Source organism: Nipponia nippon, unplaced genomic scaffold (genome assembly GCF_047370975.1).
Source record: "Nipponia nippon isolate SJK-2023a ecotype South Korea unplaced genomic scaffold, ASM4737097v1 scaffold_7, whole genome shotgun sequence".
NCBI classification, from domain to species: Eukaryota; Metazoa; Chordata; class Aves; order Pelecaniformes; family Threskiornithidae; genus Nipponia; species Nipponia nippon.
In genome coordinates this window covers 32626576-32644433 of record NW_028262391.1, presented here as the reverse complement: position 1 = coordinate 32644433, position 17858 = coordinate 32626576, and the positions used below count along the sequence as shown (strand labels likewise).

At 42.4% G+C, this 17858-nt stretch overlaps 1 protein-coding gene across 1 annotated transcript in view; it reads left to right on the top strand.

Annotated features, from left to right (window-relative positions):
• The window catches only part of GLG1 (golgi glycoprotein 1), a 91028-nt gene that overhangs the window by 53745 nt on the left and 19425 nt on the right, over positions 1–17858 (top strand). Inside the window, exons 5-11 of the mRNA XM_087739794.1 lie at positions 3132–3335; positions 3989–4060; positions 6349–6532; positions 8377–8591; positions 14721–14842; positions 15510–15611; positions 17531–17684. Coding sequence (XP_087595920.1) covers positions 3132–3335; positions 3989–4060; positions 6349–6532; positions 8377–8591; positions 14721–14842; positions 15510–15611; positions 17531–17684 — 1053 coding nt within the window. The remainder of the gene's footprint in view (positions 1–3131; positions 3336–3988; positions 4061–6348; positions 6533–8376; positions 8592–14720; positions 14843–15509; positions 15612–17530; positions 17685–17858) is intronic.

The window sequence follows — 17858 nt, the reverse complement described above, 5'->3', positions numbered from 1 at the left end:
TAGCCATCCATTGCAGCACTCCAGTTCTGCGAGTCATCCCACCGTGTTTCTGTGATGGCAACTACGTCATAGTTTTCCTGCTGCACAACAGCTTCCTGCTCCTCCTGTTTGTTGCCTGTGCTGTGTGCATTGGCATAGATGCACTTCAGTTGGGCTATTGATCCTGCCACCTTTCTGGGGGGAGAAGCCCTCTTTCCTACATGAACAGTGTCAGGTGCTTCATAGTTTCTAACACATCCATGGCCCTTGTGTCTTTGCCGCCACGTGGCTCTCCATCCCCTGCCTCCACTGAGATGGCAGACCGAAGGACCTCACTAGCACGCCATCCCTCAAATGTTGGTGTACCACCCCCAGACTTACCGCTAGCAAGCCTGGTTTTACCCCTTTTCCCCCTTCCAATCTAGTTTAAAGCTCTTTCAATGAGCCCTGCCAACTCCTGTGCTAGGATCCTTTTCCCTCTTTGAGACAGGTGTACTCTGTCTGTTGCCAGCAGGCCTGGTGGTGTGTAAACTGACCTGTGATCAAAAAAACCCAAAATCTTGCTGGAGACACCAGGCTTGAAGGCAGGCGTTGATCTGCTGGCTCTTTCTGTGTCTTTCCTCATCATTCCCTGCAACTGGAAGGGTAGAGAAGAACACTACTTGTGCTCCTGATCCCTTAACCAGTCGTCCCAAGGCCCTGAAGTCTCTCTTGATTGCCCTTGGCCTTCTAGTTGCAACTTAAATCTTAAATATAGTAGATGTTAGCCTATAATTAAAGCTTGAAGTGATATTTCTCTAAACGACATTCATAAAGTCCCATCCATACTCTGTTTGGCCAGTAGCATGGCTGCCTTCATGCACTTCTGAAGAAATGAAGAGTTAGGACCTCCTTAAGCTGGCTTAACTGGTCAGCACTAGCACTCAGGGACCTGATCTCCTGAAAATGAACCCCGGATTAGGTCAGCAAATCTCCCAAACAGTGTCAAGTGGGCACAGGAACACTAATGGCACCACAAGAAGGCATGTAAATGCTTAGAGGTAGGAGGAAAGGGCAGGACTGCATCATTCAGGAGCCAGCTGTGTTGATTTGTGCGTGTTTCTATTTCTGTTAAGTCTGATGTATTTTAAAATTGCTCTAATAGAGGGCAGCAGAGTAGCCAGCACTGCAGGATGATCTACCCAAATGTAAAAATTGTGTTTGTGAAGTAATCCAATAAATTAGTCATTTCAAGTTGTGTCCCTGAAATGCAACAGTAAACATTCAGCATCCAGCATATGGAAATCCGCTTTCACTAGACTATTAAAAATAGGCTTACTTTCACATATAGTATGACTCTGGGAATCTAGACCCATGCTGCAAGGAACCAGGAAACTTCTGGTTTTCCTAGCAGGAAAAGCTTGCCTTGTGCTCTCCTTGCTGGCTTGCAAGGGAGGCTGCAGGTGAGTGGGAGTAATCTGGGTCTGCCTTGCCTCCCAGCTGCAGCCTTACCTGGGCTGGAGCAAAAAACTGCCAGAGGAGCTTAAAATGGTTGTTTTCAATCATTTACTCTTGCCAGCTCCTCAGTTGTAATTACTGTTTATGACTGACCACACGGATTTGCAGAACAGTGTTTGTGTTTGGCATGGTTGTGGATAAATGACAATTTTAAGTAATGTGGCGAACGTACTGCTAAGTAGTATTCCTCAGATCTCTTTTGGGTTCAGTCCTAAAGGGACTGTTGCTACATAATTATATTTCTTCAAAGATGCTGGTATCTGGCCAGCATGTGGAGTTGGCCAGTTCCCACTGAAAGAGGAAACCAAAATAAGGAGTTTTGGTGTGTGTGGATTTTGGGATTTTTGCCCCCTTTTTTTTTTTTTTTAAAGGGGAAAACTACCTTTAGCCCTCTTAAACAGATTATACTTCTGGGTTGTGTTTGCAACTTTGTAATTGACCAATTCTGCTTGTGCTCCAAGTGTAGTAGAGTTAAAACAGAAACCAAAGGCTGCCTGCCTGAGGAGACATGTCAGAACAAAAAGATTTTGAAGAGTTGCATAGCTTTGAATAGTCATGGTCATGTTTTATGGAGACTGCTCTCTTGCTCATGCTGCTGCAACAGCAATGGATGAGTCTGCTTGACAGAGCAAGCTGAAGGGATAGCTCCTACATGGTTACTGCAAACGCCAGGTTGAGCGATTCAGATGTATGCAAACATGCGTGCCTCATTGTACACTCCAGATAGTCTGCTACAAGGTTAGTAGTAATATCCTATCACAGCAGAGCAGCATAAATTATGGTGGTTTTCACAGGAAAATCTTGCAGAAGCCTTGAGAGATCTGCTCTGGAAGAATTCTTGTTTGTTAGACAGAGAAGAAATCAGATCTTCTACAGAGGTATAGAGGGGGTATGGTTCCCTTTCTAAACACGTAAAAAGAATGTAGGAAACTAAATGGAGCTTTGGTCAGCTTTGCCCTGCCTCTTCCGAGCTTTCATACAAAGCACAGGCTCTCTGCATTTATTGGCAGTCGCTGGTCATAGTCCAAAGTTGTCTTCAGGCTTGCAGGACAGTGGATGTGGCGTACAGTATTGGGCCAGACCTGCTTTGTCCGAGACTTCATCTGCTCTTGAATGCTTTGAATTTTTTTTAATTCTCTTAATGGAGGAATTAGCATTGAGAAGCCTACACTGGTCAAAGCTCCTTTGTGGCCTTTTTAGCATCACTAATTATCACCACCCAAACTGAAGGCTTGTCTCAGCATGGAGGAACTATGATTTTTCTCTCCTCCAAGTATGTTCTTAATGTGATGCTGTTGCTTGCTGTTGCCATGGTGCCAAGAGAGCTATGTCAGATTAAAGATAATTTGGCTGTTTTGGTAAACTGCTCTGAGCAGTGTGACTAGTGATAATCTCATTAGACACATTAAAACAAACCCAGAGCATTGGAGGAGGGGATTTCATGGTGACCATCAGCAGGATGGTGGTGTATAAGGTGTGTGGATAGTACAGATATTAACTGTTGCCTCCTCTGATTGTAAATGCAGTTTAGGCTGAACTTTTGGAAGTCTATATGTAGACAGTTTGTTGCTTAATTTATGTGGTGCTTATCCAGAATCACAGATCACTTGATGTAAGTGCTTGGTTACAGATGTTGTCTTGTTCTTCTCCTATAGGATGCCCACTCACAAGGAGAGGTGGTGGCATGCCTGGAAAAAGGCCTGGTAAAAGAGGCGGAGGAGACTGATCCTCGAATTCAGGTTTCTGATCAGTGTAAGAAAGCAATTCTTCGTGTAGCTGAACTCTCTTCGGATGACTTCCACTTGGACCGGCATCTCTACTTTGCATGCCGAGATGATAGAGAACGATTTTGTGAAAATGTGAGTAGTTTTCTCTTGCCTTCTCTTCTACAGTAATCCATTAAAAAAACCCAAAACCCCATTGGAAGAAGGAATGGAACAGTAGAGTGAAGCCTGGGTGAGATCGTGTAATACTGAAAACAGACACCTTGTAGCTGTCATTTTGCAATAAATCTGGTATTAAATTCAGTCACCCAACAAACAAGCATTATTTCCAGTGGGTTAACGAACTGAATTGGCATAAATGGTTTTATGGGCATCAGAGCTGGTGTGACAGGGAGTGGAACGACTCGAATGGGGAGGAGGCAGCAAAGGTGAGTGCTTCCTTCTGCAGTAGTAAGCCGTTGCACAAGGTAAGCCTGGTCTGACTCTACTCGCAGCACTCCTTATCTCTGGAGTGATGAACTGGAAAGCTGCATTGTTCAGTCTGAGTTAGCTTGTATCAGCTGAGTGTCTTCTCTCTAAAAGGGTGATGAATATGACCAGATTTTTTTTTAATGCAATAAAATTTAAAATATTTTTATAGTCTAGAAGCTATCACTGACATTTGAAATATTAACTTGAATATATTTCTAGTTTCTATCTCTAGATAAAACTCTAGGTGTAGTTTAGCCTGCTCGTTAAGCATTACAAGTCTTATCTTTAATGGTAAATGTTACTGTTCTGTTTCACAGACTCAGGCTGGGGAAGGCCGAGTCTACAAGTGCCTCTTTAATCACAAGTTTGAAGAATCAATGAGTGAAAAGGTAGGTATCTGTCTTAGTGAGACAAATCCTTAACACAGAAATCATCAGATCATTCATCAATCCAGGCTACGTTATTCTTTTCCAGTGTTGAGGAAAATCCATCATCTATGTGATTGGATAACCGCCTGCTTTAACAGATGCTTTTACTTTGATATGTTTGTGTTTGCAGCTACGTGCTGGTGGCTTGAATTAATTGTACTTAAGTTACAGCCTTTAAAATCAAGGATTTAAATAAATCAGAGCTTTTGGGTGGGTAATTTGGGAAGGTAGATATGGAGCTCAAGTGGTAGCACTGTGATTGAGTGTTTAAAGTAGAAGTTGCACCATGCTGGGGTAAGCCTTGGATAAATGCTGTCATAACATACAGATTAGAAACAAAATGCCCAAATGCCTCAGCACAGGAAGCTGTGTGTGTTTCAGTCTTGTTTTCAAGGCTATGAGTGTCTGACTTTGAAGCAGCAAATTCTGTGGGAAAGATGCACAGTTCAGTTACTGAAGTTTTCCTTATGTTTTTCCTGAAGATGTGGTTTTCAACAGCAACAAAAAAGTTGTTTTGGAAAGCCAGTCCTGAGAAGAGTTTGTATTGGTGTAGGTGTTTTGGGAAGGCAGCAATGCCTTCAGTGATTTTGGAAGCAGCATCATAGTGTTTGGGATTATATGGAATTATATCATCTGTCTGAAAGGATACGAAAATGGGTATCTGGAAAGCCCTCCTTGGAGAAGCTCTGCTGAAGGAGCCTGATTCAGAGGCCTGAAGGGATCAGACTCATTTTTCTTTTCTTTAAATGCGTTAGCTATCTGAAAGCTTGGTTCCAATTAACAAATTCAAAACTGAGAGTGTGATCCCTGAGGGCTTGAAACAAAGCTTCATTTTGTACAAGCGCATCACTGTAATGGACTGCTATTTTTGCTTACCCTGTTTTTGGTTGTACCGGGACAGTGGTGGTTTTTGAGGGATCTTGTCCGTGATCAGCTGTCTAAGATGAATGTAAGATGCTGAGAGGTTAGACAGAGCTGTAGCAGATGACTTGGCAGGGAGAGAGGGGTGGATGCTCTGAGGGCGCAGTTTGCAGGGCAGGAGGAACACAAAATCTCGTTCTCATTCTTGTAGCTGCCAAGGTTGGACCATCTGCAAAGTCACTAGGTTTGCAGAAGCTGTTACCCAGTAAAAAGTCCCTCCTTGCTGATGGCATTGGCTGCTGTGCACACATGTGTAGGCAACAGTAGCTGCCTAGTGGGTGGCTCTCTTTGTCTAATCCAAAACTGCTCGCCAGGCTGGGCTTCTTGGCTGTACCTGAACTTCCCCTGCTTTGGGGGATGAGGTATCTGCGAGCCTGTATCTCCCTGTGTCCAGAGCTTTAAGTCTGTCCAGTCTCAAGGTCCAAGTGGTGGCACAGAGATGGGAGCATGAAGGAGGGGTTGGGAATATCTTGGGGCAGGGCTTTGCAGGTCCTGGACTAGGTATGGAAGGAGGGGGAGAAAAGTCAAAAACCTGATGTAAGGAAGGGGAGAAGGCTATAGGGCTTCTCTGTTCCTTGTGCCGAGATTGCTCCCTCTTCTTCCCACCCTGCACATGCAGTTTTCCTTCCTTTCAAATAGGCTGAGAATGGACAAATTTGCCTGAGCTATTCTGAATTATCTGCTGCTCTTGGATTTAATTTTCATGTAATTTAAACCAAAAGTTACGAAGCGTAGCAGTGTTTTTACAGGTCCTTTTTTGGACGAAATTTAGAGGGTTGTTGTTGCAGCTGCTGGGTTCAGGTTTGGCTACAGTGCGTTCTCATGAACCTCACCAGTTGCGGAAAATGGCTAGAAATTCCCATGGTTGGACTGCTTTATCTACTGTCATCTGTTCGGCGCATTGCAGAACAAATCCAAAGAACACGCTATTCTGTAAATGCAACTGGAAAACATCGTTTCTTGAGGGCATGGGGTGAGTGTGTACCACAGCTGGGATAAATGTCAGCAACTGATCCTAGTTACCAAGAATGAGTCACGGTCTCAGCCATAGCTCTTCACAAAAAGCTGGATGAATGTGCAGTTTTAAAAAGTGCTCTGCAGAGAGCTGCTGCCTTTAAAACCCTTGATCTGTTGACCTCGGTGTGCATTGTTAACTGTGTGGTTTCTATGAGACAAATGAAATTTAACTGCAGTCCAGCTTAAACGCATGAATTTTAAAGCATCAGTCGTCTTTTGAAACGCAACTTGAAAACTTAACAGCAGCAGGTCTAGCTCTCTGCCACTAGTGCGCGGAAGCTCATACAGCCATCCCAATGTGTCTCCCGTAGTGTCGTGATGCGTTGACAACCCGCCAGAAACTGATTGCCCAAGACTACAAAGTCAGTTACTCGCTGGCAAAGTCCTGTAAAAGTGATCTGAAGAAGTACCGCTGTAATGTGGAGAACCTTCCCCGGTCTCGGGAAGCCAGGCTTTCCTATCTGTTGATGTGTTTAGAGTCTGCTGTGCACAGAGGTAAGTGGAGCTGAATCAAGAGATGGGACCTTGATGTTAAGTTTCTCTGGGACCTTCAGGTTCAGCGTGTATTTACAGTCCCCTTCCCCAAGTAACCTTTTCCAGACTTTGGTTCAGAGGCAAATTTCCTCATTGTAATGCTTTCATCACTGTTGTTTTGAAGATCAGAATAGCTGAGTAAAACCTCTGATGCTGACTCCTGTTGCGTAGGCAAGAAGTTTAAAATGCAAAATAGCAAATCCCACTTGGACTGATGATGTGTAATTGCAAATCCTTCTATTCACTGTGAATTCAAGCAGCTTTTTTCCTCCTTTATGTAGTAAGCATTAAATATGCTACTAGGTTAAAACATAGAATAGAGAACGTGTTTATCATCACTCAGGGAAAGCCAGGGATACTCAGTCCTCTGCCTCTTCTAAGTAACGTTCTTCCCTTGCAGTTCAGTAGCTTGGGTAAATGCCTTAATTTCTCTAACTCTAGTTTTTCCTATATAGAAGGAAGATAAGTGTGAGAATATTCTTTTTGTTCCTTTAAGTTAGTGTAAGCTGAAAACGTCATAACACCAGCAGCTGTCCCAAAGGCATTAGAAGGCCTTATGCAGCAGGACCATGCTAAAGGTTCTCTGTGAAATTGCCATAACATATAAAACAACACATTATATCCTCCATATCTGCACTGGAGAATTGTTTGTTTTCCCCTTGGCATGCAGTTGAGTGGTTTCTGATTCAGCAGCAGGGCTGCATGCTGCCGTGCCCCTGGCACGGGAGGGAAAGGCTGCCATAACACCATATGCAATCTGTGCATTTGTGAGTTTGAATAACTCATTGCTTCTGATTGATGTGGAAATGATGTGGGCTGTTTGTGGAAAAGTTGTGGGTTTTTTCCTTTCTCCCTGCAGTAAGGCAGGTGCTTTCCTGAATTACATGCAGAAAAGGTACTGTTCAGTTATTAACTTCCACAGTGGAACAGGTTCCGCAGTGTGTGGCTCATGCACAAAGCACAGCCTGGGAGGAACACTAATTATTCCACACACCTCCACGTGTCTGTATTATAATGCCTGGGAGCCCCTGTTGGGGTATAGGACCTCTGTTGCATGGGGCGTTTTACATATATGAATAGATTGTGATGGGGGCGAAGGGGAGGGTATAGCAAAAAAGACATGTTCCTTTTGATTAAAAAACCGAACAAACTGTCTACATGGGGACTGTAGGAAAGCTTATAGCAGATCTAAGCGTTGATTAAAGTTAGATTTCTGTGCAACTGCAGTTGTTTGGTAGACACTCCGTATATGCTCTTGGTAATATATTCTATTCTGTGTTTTGGTTTCCTGAGCAAGTATGTGCTATTGCTCTAGAAAACCTTTTCCTCAGAAAATGTTTAACTTGCTGTCTGGACAAATTCCTCCCCCAATTACATATCAAGTTGGTAAACTATCAGAGGTGACTTCTGTTTCTACAGTGGAAGAATGAGCCTTTGAGCATACAGGGAAGAGCTGACCTGTACCACAGAACTACACATCCACTGAGCGTTTTCAGCTGTTCTTCAAAACCACCTCCTGTAATGTGAAGTCCAAAATAAGATTCTCCTAATCTTTCAGGAATACCTTTTTTCAAATCCATGTGTTGAATCCATAGACTGGCTATTTTACAGGTTCAATTGAATTGCTGGGAGCTACCATAACAACTGGTTTAATCCGCAGCATGTCTGCTCTAGCACATTTGTTGCAATGTGGTGTTGTCCAGAGTGTGGACATCGTCCCTGTTCTTCCAACGTGATGGTAGCACAGGTCAGGAAGGGCCCTGCTAAGCATTAATACTAAATCACGTTGTCTTCTCTTGGCACAGGTCGACAAGTGAGCAGCGAGTGCCAGGGTGAAATGTTGGATTACCGGCGCATGCTAATGGAAGACTTCTCATTGAGCCCAGAAATCATCCTGAGCTGCCGAGGGGAGATTGAACACCACTGCTCAGGCCTGCATCGGAAGGGTCGCACCCTGCATTGCCTGATGAAAGTAGTACGGGGCGAAAAAGGAAACGTTGGGCTGAATTGTCAGCAGGCAGTAAGATGCTGTTCTATCACTTTGCTTCTGTGTTGGTCAGTTGGTAGAAGCACTGGTTTGTCTGTTAATGTTTTTCCTTGCGATGGAGATTCTTCTGAAGGCAGTCTGGCTCTGCTGGGTACCAGTGAATGCTGGAGGCAGTTGTCTAATTGTCATGGTACGAAGTGTAACTTGGTATCTAGCAGCACATTAGTAATGTTTTTTTTCCTCAAAAAACATATTTTGGATTGTTTTGCTTTGGATTTTGTATTGGATCTCCAGTAGTTCTTCTCCAGCAGCTCTCAAGTCATGGAATTCTCTCCTGGGTGCAAGATGTAGGGAAACTTGCTTTTTTATAAGTGTTAAAACATTCCCTCTCCTTCCCTTTTCCCCCTGTGCCCTGTCCTTGGAAATGCACTACATCTTCTCAAAGCACCTTTCCACTCAGTTTTATTTTTGCTATTTCATTCAGCTTAAACGATGGAAATGAAACTTCAGGGACAGGTAGGTACAACATACTGCTGCACGTCGTTGTAGTTGCAGCCACTGAAGGAAATGTCGTTCTTCTCCAAAATACCTCTTTAAAATGGGATGATTCTTTTGTGTTTTTTAAACTCCATTTTGACCCAGATGCATCCTGTTTGTAGTCTCTTTAAATTGAAAACAGTTTAATATTTGTTCAACTCATTAGTGCTTTTTAATGTAATACATTTTTGTACTTAATAACTGCTTTTAATGACCCATGAGCCTGGAAAAGTGACATCAATGCTACAAATGGCTAGGGAGTGTTAGTGCTGATGTAGGAATTTGGGGAGATGTACGCTCTTGACCTCCTGCAATATATGGAACCACTGTAGTCCATTTTCTGTGTAAATGTAGCTTAAAGCCTGAGCCCCAAATGTTGCCAGTTTGTGTACATTATCAAAGATAAATGAATATCTGTTAAATTTTTGTAAGGGATAGGATGCTTTTGTGATGAAGCTTATTTCTGCGTAAATACCAGGTGTACTGGTGCAGCAGCTGTACAGTTTGAGTCATTTCTGCGGTAAGCTGTAGTGCATGACTTATGCTTTGCAACATTAGTGTGAAAAACTTAATACTTGTTTCTGTTTAAATATGAAATTGAACTTGCTGCCTCAAACTTTATTATTTACAAGTTGTCGGAAGATCAGTTCATCTTGGGAATAACTTCCAGATCATGAAGTGCATGTTCAGAACAAGTCATAAGTTAAGGCAGGGGACCCCCAAAAGTGATATGAGATTTCAGACTTTTGGGGACAAAGAATGCCTGTAGAAATCTGTAGGGTTTTTTTCAGTTATTTTATACTTAAGCTTCTGCTTTATTTTTGTACAGTAAGTTGATGCAATGGCAGGGCTTGTCCGTGACTCCCCTTCAAGCTGAATGACCTGTGTTCTGTTCTCTGTGCAAAAGACAGCAGGAGCAAATTCAGTGTTGTTTTTATAAAATATGATTAGTTTGTCCATATTTTTATGGGCAAGAGGAAATAGATGATTGCAAGAACAGGATAAACATTCTAATGCTCTGGGTACCTGAGGACTGGCATGGTGCTATTACATAGCTGCCTATGACTTCTGAGGTACTAAATAATTTGTTGTTGATATTCTTGTATGTGAATGGTAATGGTTGTCTCAGCTGTCACTGGTTTTGTTCTGTTTTGATTTACTGTGTTAGAATGAGCTTCTTGCTTTTACCTTCTATGGTAAGTAAATTATCTTTGTAAGGAAGAAAATATTGCCTGAAACCCTTCCAGAAATTGTGCAGCTTGTGCAAGAGACTCAAACTCGCCTGTTGTATGAGATTGGCCCATATGACAGGCCGTGAAGAAGGCAAGTTAGAGGTCCAGCCCTTCATAGTAGCTGGAGCTACTTCATTTCCTTTTGGATACCTAGAGAGCACCTTTGACGTATGCTTCTGCTAAGCCACTGATGCTTTTCTGAAGCTGATTTCTCAGCTTCTTCATTGCCATGTGTCAGTATAGTTTGGTCTTTGAGACATGTGGATGGTCTCAAAGTGCTGCTTCAGTAAACTCATTCATGGGCGAAAGATTGACCTGTGTTGGAGTTTCCAAAAACTAGTAAGCAGACTGCATCAAAGAGCATGCCATGTTTTGTTTTGTTTTGTTTTTTTTGCCTACAATGTAATGTTGGTGAGATGTCCTATCACTTTGTACCTCCAGTAGCTCCTCATCTGCAGATAGGATGGCTGCTTCAGCCATCTCCTGCTTGCTTGCTTCCTGGCTACTGCTTGGTCCACATGGCTTCAGCCCAAGTCCAGCTAGACCAAAGCTGACTGTTGGTCCTTGCTTTCTGATGTTCTTGGGCAATTCTTATTTCAGGAACATGGTGCTGATGCTCTCAGATTGAACTTTGATGTGGCTATTGATGGTGAAACTACTGGTCTGTGGCATCTCCACCTTATCACCTGTGGAAACAGAGGAAAACAACATGGTTGATTTGGGGTTGTCCAAGCAGAGCTGGCTGCAGAGCTTTGGGCCCATTTCCAGACACTGTCTTTTCTATATGGAGTCAAAAACTTGTGCCCCCATGCTTTTAGTAGTGTCAGTAGCTAACACTGATACAGCACTTCAAGTTCTTGGCTAGCTCAAAGCAGTAGGACTAGTCCTGAAATTTTTCAGATGCAATTGCCTAGACAGTTTGCTTGAGGAAATTGGAACGGGAAGCATCTAATTTGGATCTGTTTTTACTTACTGTCCTGTCTGTCAAGGTTTGCTCTGATTCTGCTTGCCTTATGAAAGGAAGATGTTTGCCCATCTGCCAAAAACAACACAGAGAATCCCAAAACAACAAAACATAACCGAAGAACCTCCATGATTTTATTTTCCTGCAGGAGCATCTGCTCATACCCTTTCCTGCAGGAAGAATACGAGTGATTCTTTGTATTTAAAACTGTCAATGAAATGCATTCTCAAACCTTCTCAAACCCCGATTTCTTGATCTGAACGGTTTCATTTCTAGTGAGACACCTCAACCAGAATGATCTTGCATACGAGAGTCTGTGCTCATGATGAACCGTGCTGTTGTGCAAGAGGCATGCCCAGACCCAAACGTCTAAGAGCTGTGTGGTTTTTTTGTCTCTGTTTTGATCAGTGAACTTGCCAAAATGCCCAAGTTCTGTGAATGGTAGAGGAACAGTGGCTTTCTGTGTAATGTAAATCGTTCAGCCTAACTTCAAAAAAACTCCTGGGTGTTTGGTCAGCCTCATCTTGCCTAACTGTAGGCTTAAGTACTTTCCTCACCCCAGCATATCAGAGGTACGCTCTGGCAATGTGCCCTCTTAAGTGCTGTTTGTAGTTTGGCTTTGCTGTCTCAGAGCCCTCTGCCTGTTCTGAAGCAAAGGATAGGGCTCCTGTTATTTATACTATTGATGTATTTCTATAGGGGCATGCATTTTATTAAGGAAAAAAAACCACATCAGAATGAGATACTGTGTCAGGAGCCTGTCTTCCCATGTAAAACAAGCTGCTCTTTGCTTTGGGGAAGCATATACAGCTTGGATACATGCCAGTCATTAAATGGTCTTCTGCAAATATCATTGTTATGTTATTCGTCAAAGACGGAGATCCTCCATGTAGGGTCTGCGATGCTGTAGGTCATCAGACAGCAGATATACATGTCCCTTAATTGTGAGCATCGGCCCTTAAAACATCTCCAGCTGTACTGGCAGTGTCTAGCACCTATGGTGTTACTCAGTGGAAGGAATATTTTGTACTAGAGCTGCTGGGAAACTGTTTCTCAAATATGTGACTTTTATGTTGCTCTGGTCTCATCTTTGTTTTTTTCTGTTCAGTCCCTTGAGCAGGTAAAACTATAATCCTTGCTGAAAGGGCAGATGTTTCTGCTTTCAATTTCTAATACAACTAATAACTCGATAGTTAATTGTTAATTTAGTTCCACATCAGGATAAAAGTTCAGAGGATTACAAAGGTTATCCAGCTGCTTTTCAGCTGCAAGGGTTTGTTTTGGGAGTGAGGAAAATGCTATAAAACCTTCACTTTTATTACTGGTGCTAAATTACTCCCTCGCCTCTGCAGTCAGGGCAGCTGGCTCACCGCTGCATATCTTGCACGTGGTTGAGCATGGGGACTGGGAGTCCTGCAGTAGTGCCCAAAACAGGGCAGAGAATCTAGGAGGCGATCTGCTGCTTCTGAGCTGTCGTACCCAGGGCACTTTGGCCTCTTCCACTTGATAGCAACACAAATACCACTTAAACCGAGACCTAAGGAAGAAGCCTGCCTATATAATACCCTGGCCAGTTTATTTAATCTGTGGGTGTAAGGAAGTGTCAGGTTTGAGCTTTTATTCACCCATTTCTCCTTGAGGGAGTAGTTCCAGTAATCATATTTGATCCCTTTTTATACGTAAACATCTGACATGAAGCGAGCCCAGCACTTTATGTGCAGAGCATTGCCTGTCCATGCAGGCTGTATGTGTGCGTGCATGCCAGCAGAACGACCATATTCTTCGCCTTCTTGCATTGTCTTAAGAAGTTTGTAAAGGACTTGTCACTTCTGGCTTCTCCTGCTGATTACGGTTCAGCTCCATGTTATGAGCTGGATCCTGTACTGGCTTCTGTTTGGCCACTGTCAGTCGCATAAAATGTTTCTTTTTTTATTATAATTTTTTAGTGAAAACATCCCAAGAATTTTTGAATCAACACCTTGTGTCTGCTAGGTAGCGTTCTGAGCTGCCTGCAGCCCTTAGAAACTGAGGCTGGGCCTAATTAACTTTGACCAAGAGCGAGTTGCAGGAAATCCTGTGTTCCTCCCAGTGGTCTGTCCTCTTGGTTACAAGTTTCCTATTGGATAAATAGCGCTAGCTTCTATTTTCTCTAGTTCTCTGATGTTTTTTTCTTCTCTGTGTTTTGTGATGTTAGGGCTTTGCCCCTGAAAGTTTCCTGGATGGTGTTTAGGTGCAGACTTTGAAAGATGGAGGATAAGATTGTAACTGTGCTTTTGATTTAGTTGGGCTGGGGGACCAGTAATAAAAATCACTAGGTGTCAAGATGTTAGCAGTGTAGACCATTTGATGTTGGTGTGCAGTTGCCTTCTAAGCAAGCTCTCTTTTTTTTTTTTTTTCCCCTACAAATTTGTCAGCTAAAAATGTTTGCCTGTTGAGTGATGATACCAGTCTGCCCTATGTCAGTCTTTGGGAATTCACAGCTTGGTGGGAAATGCCATGGGGCCTGGGGGTCCTGGGCCGAGTTATGGCCCAGAAAGCTGCCCTTCTCCCCAAAACTATAGATTAAGTGAGACTCAGATTTACCCAAATTGTGGGGCTGTGAATGCTGGTCTTACAGTATACTGGGAACCCCAACAGCTTTCACTCCTGGCATCTTTGGTGTGGGAGAAATCGCTAGATGTTCACAATTTCCGAGCTGGACTCTGGCTGTAATGAGCAGGGTGGGGAGAGAGACTGTAAGGAACTTGGGGAGGCTATATATATATATCTATATATATATGAAAGGAAAAACAATACAATACAAATAATAAATTGTGTACTGTAGACCAAATTGTGGTTACCCTGGCTTCCAAAAGCTTGAGCAGGCTTACTTGAGGAAATGATACTTCGTGGGCCAGCAGAACAGGACGCTTTATCCTGTATTTCAGTGAAACTTTTGTGTCCTCTCCAGGCAATTAAAAAAATGTTTTTAAGGTTTCTTTGTAGTTAAGCAACTGGTCTTTAAACATTGATTTGGTTTTCAGTTCAGAACAGTAGATAGTCTTCATGGAAATGTGACAAATTTGTGCATTTGGTATCATCAGCCTTATGGGATGAGGATGGATCAAAAATACAATATTCAAATTTTACCATTTCTGTTTTGTAAATCAGTATATAACTGGTCCAGGTTTACAGTTGACTTTCAGTGTGCGACTGGCCTCACCCAATGTTACTGGGCTGCTTCATAAGGATATTTAGGGTTCAGCAGCACTGGACTCCCATGTCTGGTAATTGGGTTGGCAGCACAAGCACTTAAAATAAGTAACTGTAGAGCAGAGGTTGTACCTGGTAGTGTTGTTATTGACGTAGAATTGCCATGCTGAGCAGTTGCAAGCGCTCTCGTTTTGATCATTATAATTTGTTTTCTTGTCCACAATTTCTTTCTTCCAGCTTCAAACACTGATTCAAGAAACTGACCCTGGTGCAGATTACCGCATTGACCGAGCATTGAATGAGGCCTGTGAATCAGTGATACAGACTGCCTGCAAGCACATACGGTCTGGAGACCCAATGTAGGTGGCTCGCAATTACAACTGATTTTTGGTTTTGTTGGGCGTTCATGAAGGTTGTGTGGCTGACCAGTATAGATACTAAAACCTGTCCAGAAATGACAGACTCCAAACTAGCAATTCATACAGGGTTGGAGGTGTGAACCGAGCTCTGTCTTCATTCTTGCCATATAAGCAGGCTAGTATTTTTATAATAGGGCTGGTTTAGTGCTCGTGAAGGATGTAGCTATCTCGGTTGCTCAGATTAAATGTGTAATATTTGATGTGCTAATTTCTCTTACTACATAAGGCTTTAGCAATATCAGAAAGAAAAGTAACAAGCCTTGAAAGGCCAGTTAAGCAAACCCATACTGCAGAAACAAATGTCTCCTTTATCTTCAGGTCTGGTATATATTGTCTCCCGAGCCAGATTTTATATAAAATATTCCTTATGATTTTGTCGTATATTAGACTTGCTGGGGTAACTGAACCAATGGAATTTAAGAGGGTACAAATGTGGTATACAGTTGTTTTAGATGTAATCTTTTTGAAGGAAGAGAAAGATCTTCACTGTGTTTGAATGTCTTCTCTACGGTTCACTGGAAAGACTGATTTGGCAACACCAACTGTTACAAGGAAGCTCAGCATGATTATAACAGGCTGTTGCCTAACTTTTTTCTTCTGTTTGCAGGATTCTGTCTTGCCTGATGGAGCACTTGTATACTGAGAAGATGGTAGAGGACTGTGAACACAGGCTCCTAGAGCTCCAGTATTTTATATCTCGCGATTGGAAGTGAGTACTGTAAAACAAGATTTATCCTCACTTGATGCTTGTATTTAGTGTTTGTATGCATTAGCTGTTCCTTGTAAAACAGTATAGCTTATGCTTGTTCAAATGAGGACTTTTAAGCATGCCAGGTCTGTAAGGCATTAATGCCTGTCTAGAACAGTAGAAGCAAAAGCTGCTTAGAAAAATTAAGTGTGACGCCCACTTAAATCAGGTACTGACTTAGAAATGATGCAGCCCTAAAAGGCCTCTCAAGTTTGAGCTCTGAAATTCAATTAATCTTTAATTAAAAGAAGTCTCTCTGGCCATATTGAAGTCGGAGGTCACTTTCTGTGCAGGTGGCAGCCAGTTTTATCTGCTCCGAGTGCTACAATATGGGAGTTAAGAAAACCAAGCTACTAAGTATAACAAAGAGACACTGTGTGAGGGGCTCCCCGCTTCCATTTCTGCCTTTTTTCAAGTTCTCTAGGTGTGATTACAGCCTATAGAGCAGGTGTAATTCCCTTTGGAGCACTGCTTTTCCAACTTTCTCATCCAAAGATGGCAGTACTTTGTTTTAAATATATACAGAGCTGCTGTGTCTGTGTGGGTTAAGATGACGAGAGTATAAAATTGATAAACGTGACGAGTGAGGAAAGAATAAGTGTTTGGCTTCTCTTCTGGAGAAGATTGAGAGGTGAGGAAGTAGAGTGCATCAAATGGTGTTCCTTTAATAAGTGGAATAATTGTTCTCAGTGACCACAAGGAGTGTAAGGCAAGAAGTCATGGGCTTCAATTACTGCAAAGGGTATTCAAATCAAACATTAAGCAAATCTGACTATAGCTGTATCTATGGGCAGCATTGCAGGTAGTTAAGAGCTGACATGCTCTGTGAACCTTCTGCTTTTAAAATACAGGGGGCTTCATGGACCAGAGATATTCAGGCTTTGTGACTGTTTATTTAGTCATCTCGATAGCTGTCTCCATAGGTAGACAAGAATACTTTTAATTTTTTTCCTCCTCTTCCTGTTTCCCTTCATTGCTTGTTCTCCTGCCTGTGCCATGTTTCCAGCAGGTAATTTATTACTTGAGCCAAACTTAGGTGATTGGAGGAAGCAAGACTGAGTATTTGCATTTTGCTAGGAGTAAAGATAATTCTAATTAATATTGCAGGCTTGGCAACATTAGCTCGTCTTTCTTGTTTAACCACTGTTTCCTAAAACTGGCTTATAAAAACTGTTGTATTAACTGTGCACCTAGCATAGATGCACGGAGTAGAAATGGTTTTCTTACTACTTTTATCGTTATCTGTATAATTGTGTCCACTGATACCACTTGATGTTTGCCTTCTAAAGTGTTGTAGAAATCTGAAGTTTCCATTTTGGAAAGTTGGCAATATCTCACTTAGCTTTAATGTAATTAGATGTCATCTTAAGATATCTGCACTTGCAGTTTTCTTGTATGCAAAAGCAATGGATGCTGAGTCTTCAGTTAGCTGAAACCCAGAGCAGACAATAATTAATCTAACTCAGATTTTTATGAAACTGGTATTTCAAAATGGCAACAATACAAAGTACACATACTATACAAGCAAAACATGGCATGTACCTGCCTTTCTGCTGCTCAAGGACATCAAGGAGATGATTTCTCATGTGTCAGCATTTGGCTGGCATGTTGCAGAAGAGAACGGGAGGCGCTTCAAGAAGCGTTGAAGATTTAATCTGTAATTAAAGATCTTAGTGTATTTTTGCAACATTAGGGAGTTGATTCCAAATTGAGTGACAGGCATTTTGCTGCCTATTGGTTCCGTTGGTTAGACACTGCTGCTAAATCATGTGGTGGTGTATGGAACTTGAAGTAAAATTTTCTGCCTCAAAAACATTTCAGAATATGGAAAAACGTTAAAGGTTTGAATAAAGTGCTAGTGATAACTTTTCTGTTTGCAGACTGGATACAGTCCTTTACCGCAAGTGTCAGGGAGATGCCTCCCGTCTCTGCCATACACATGGCTGGAATGAGACTAGTGAGCTGATGCCTCCAGGGGCTGTTTTCTCTTGCTTGTACAGGCATGCATACCGCACAGAGGAGCAAGGAAGGAGGGTAAGTGCTAGAGTGCGACTACTGCTCTTTGATCTGTGATAGAAGGGTTGTACGTACGTTTGGAAGTTGGACACACGGTGTGAAAACTGTAAGAACTCACAAAAGCTACTTAAAAGCATTTACTGTAGGTGGTACTTGCACTGCTTCAGATGCCCAGCTCCTCCTCAAGTTGTG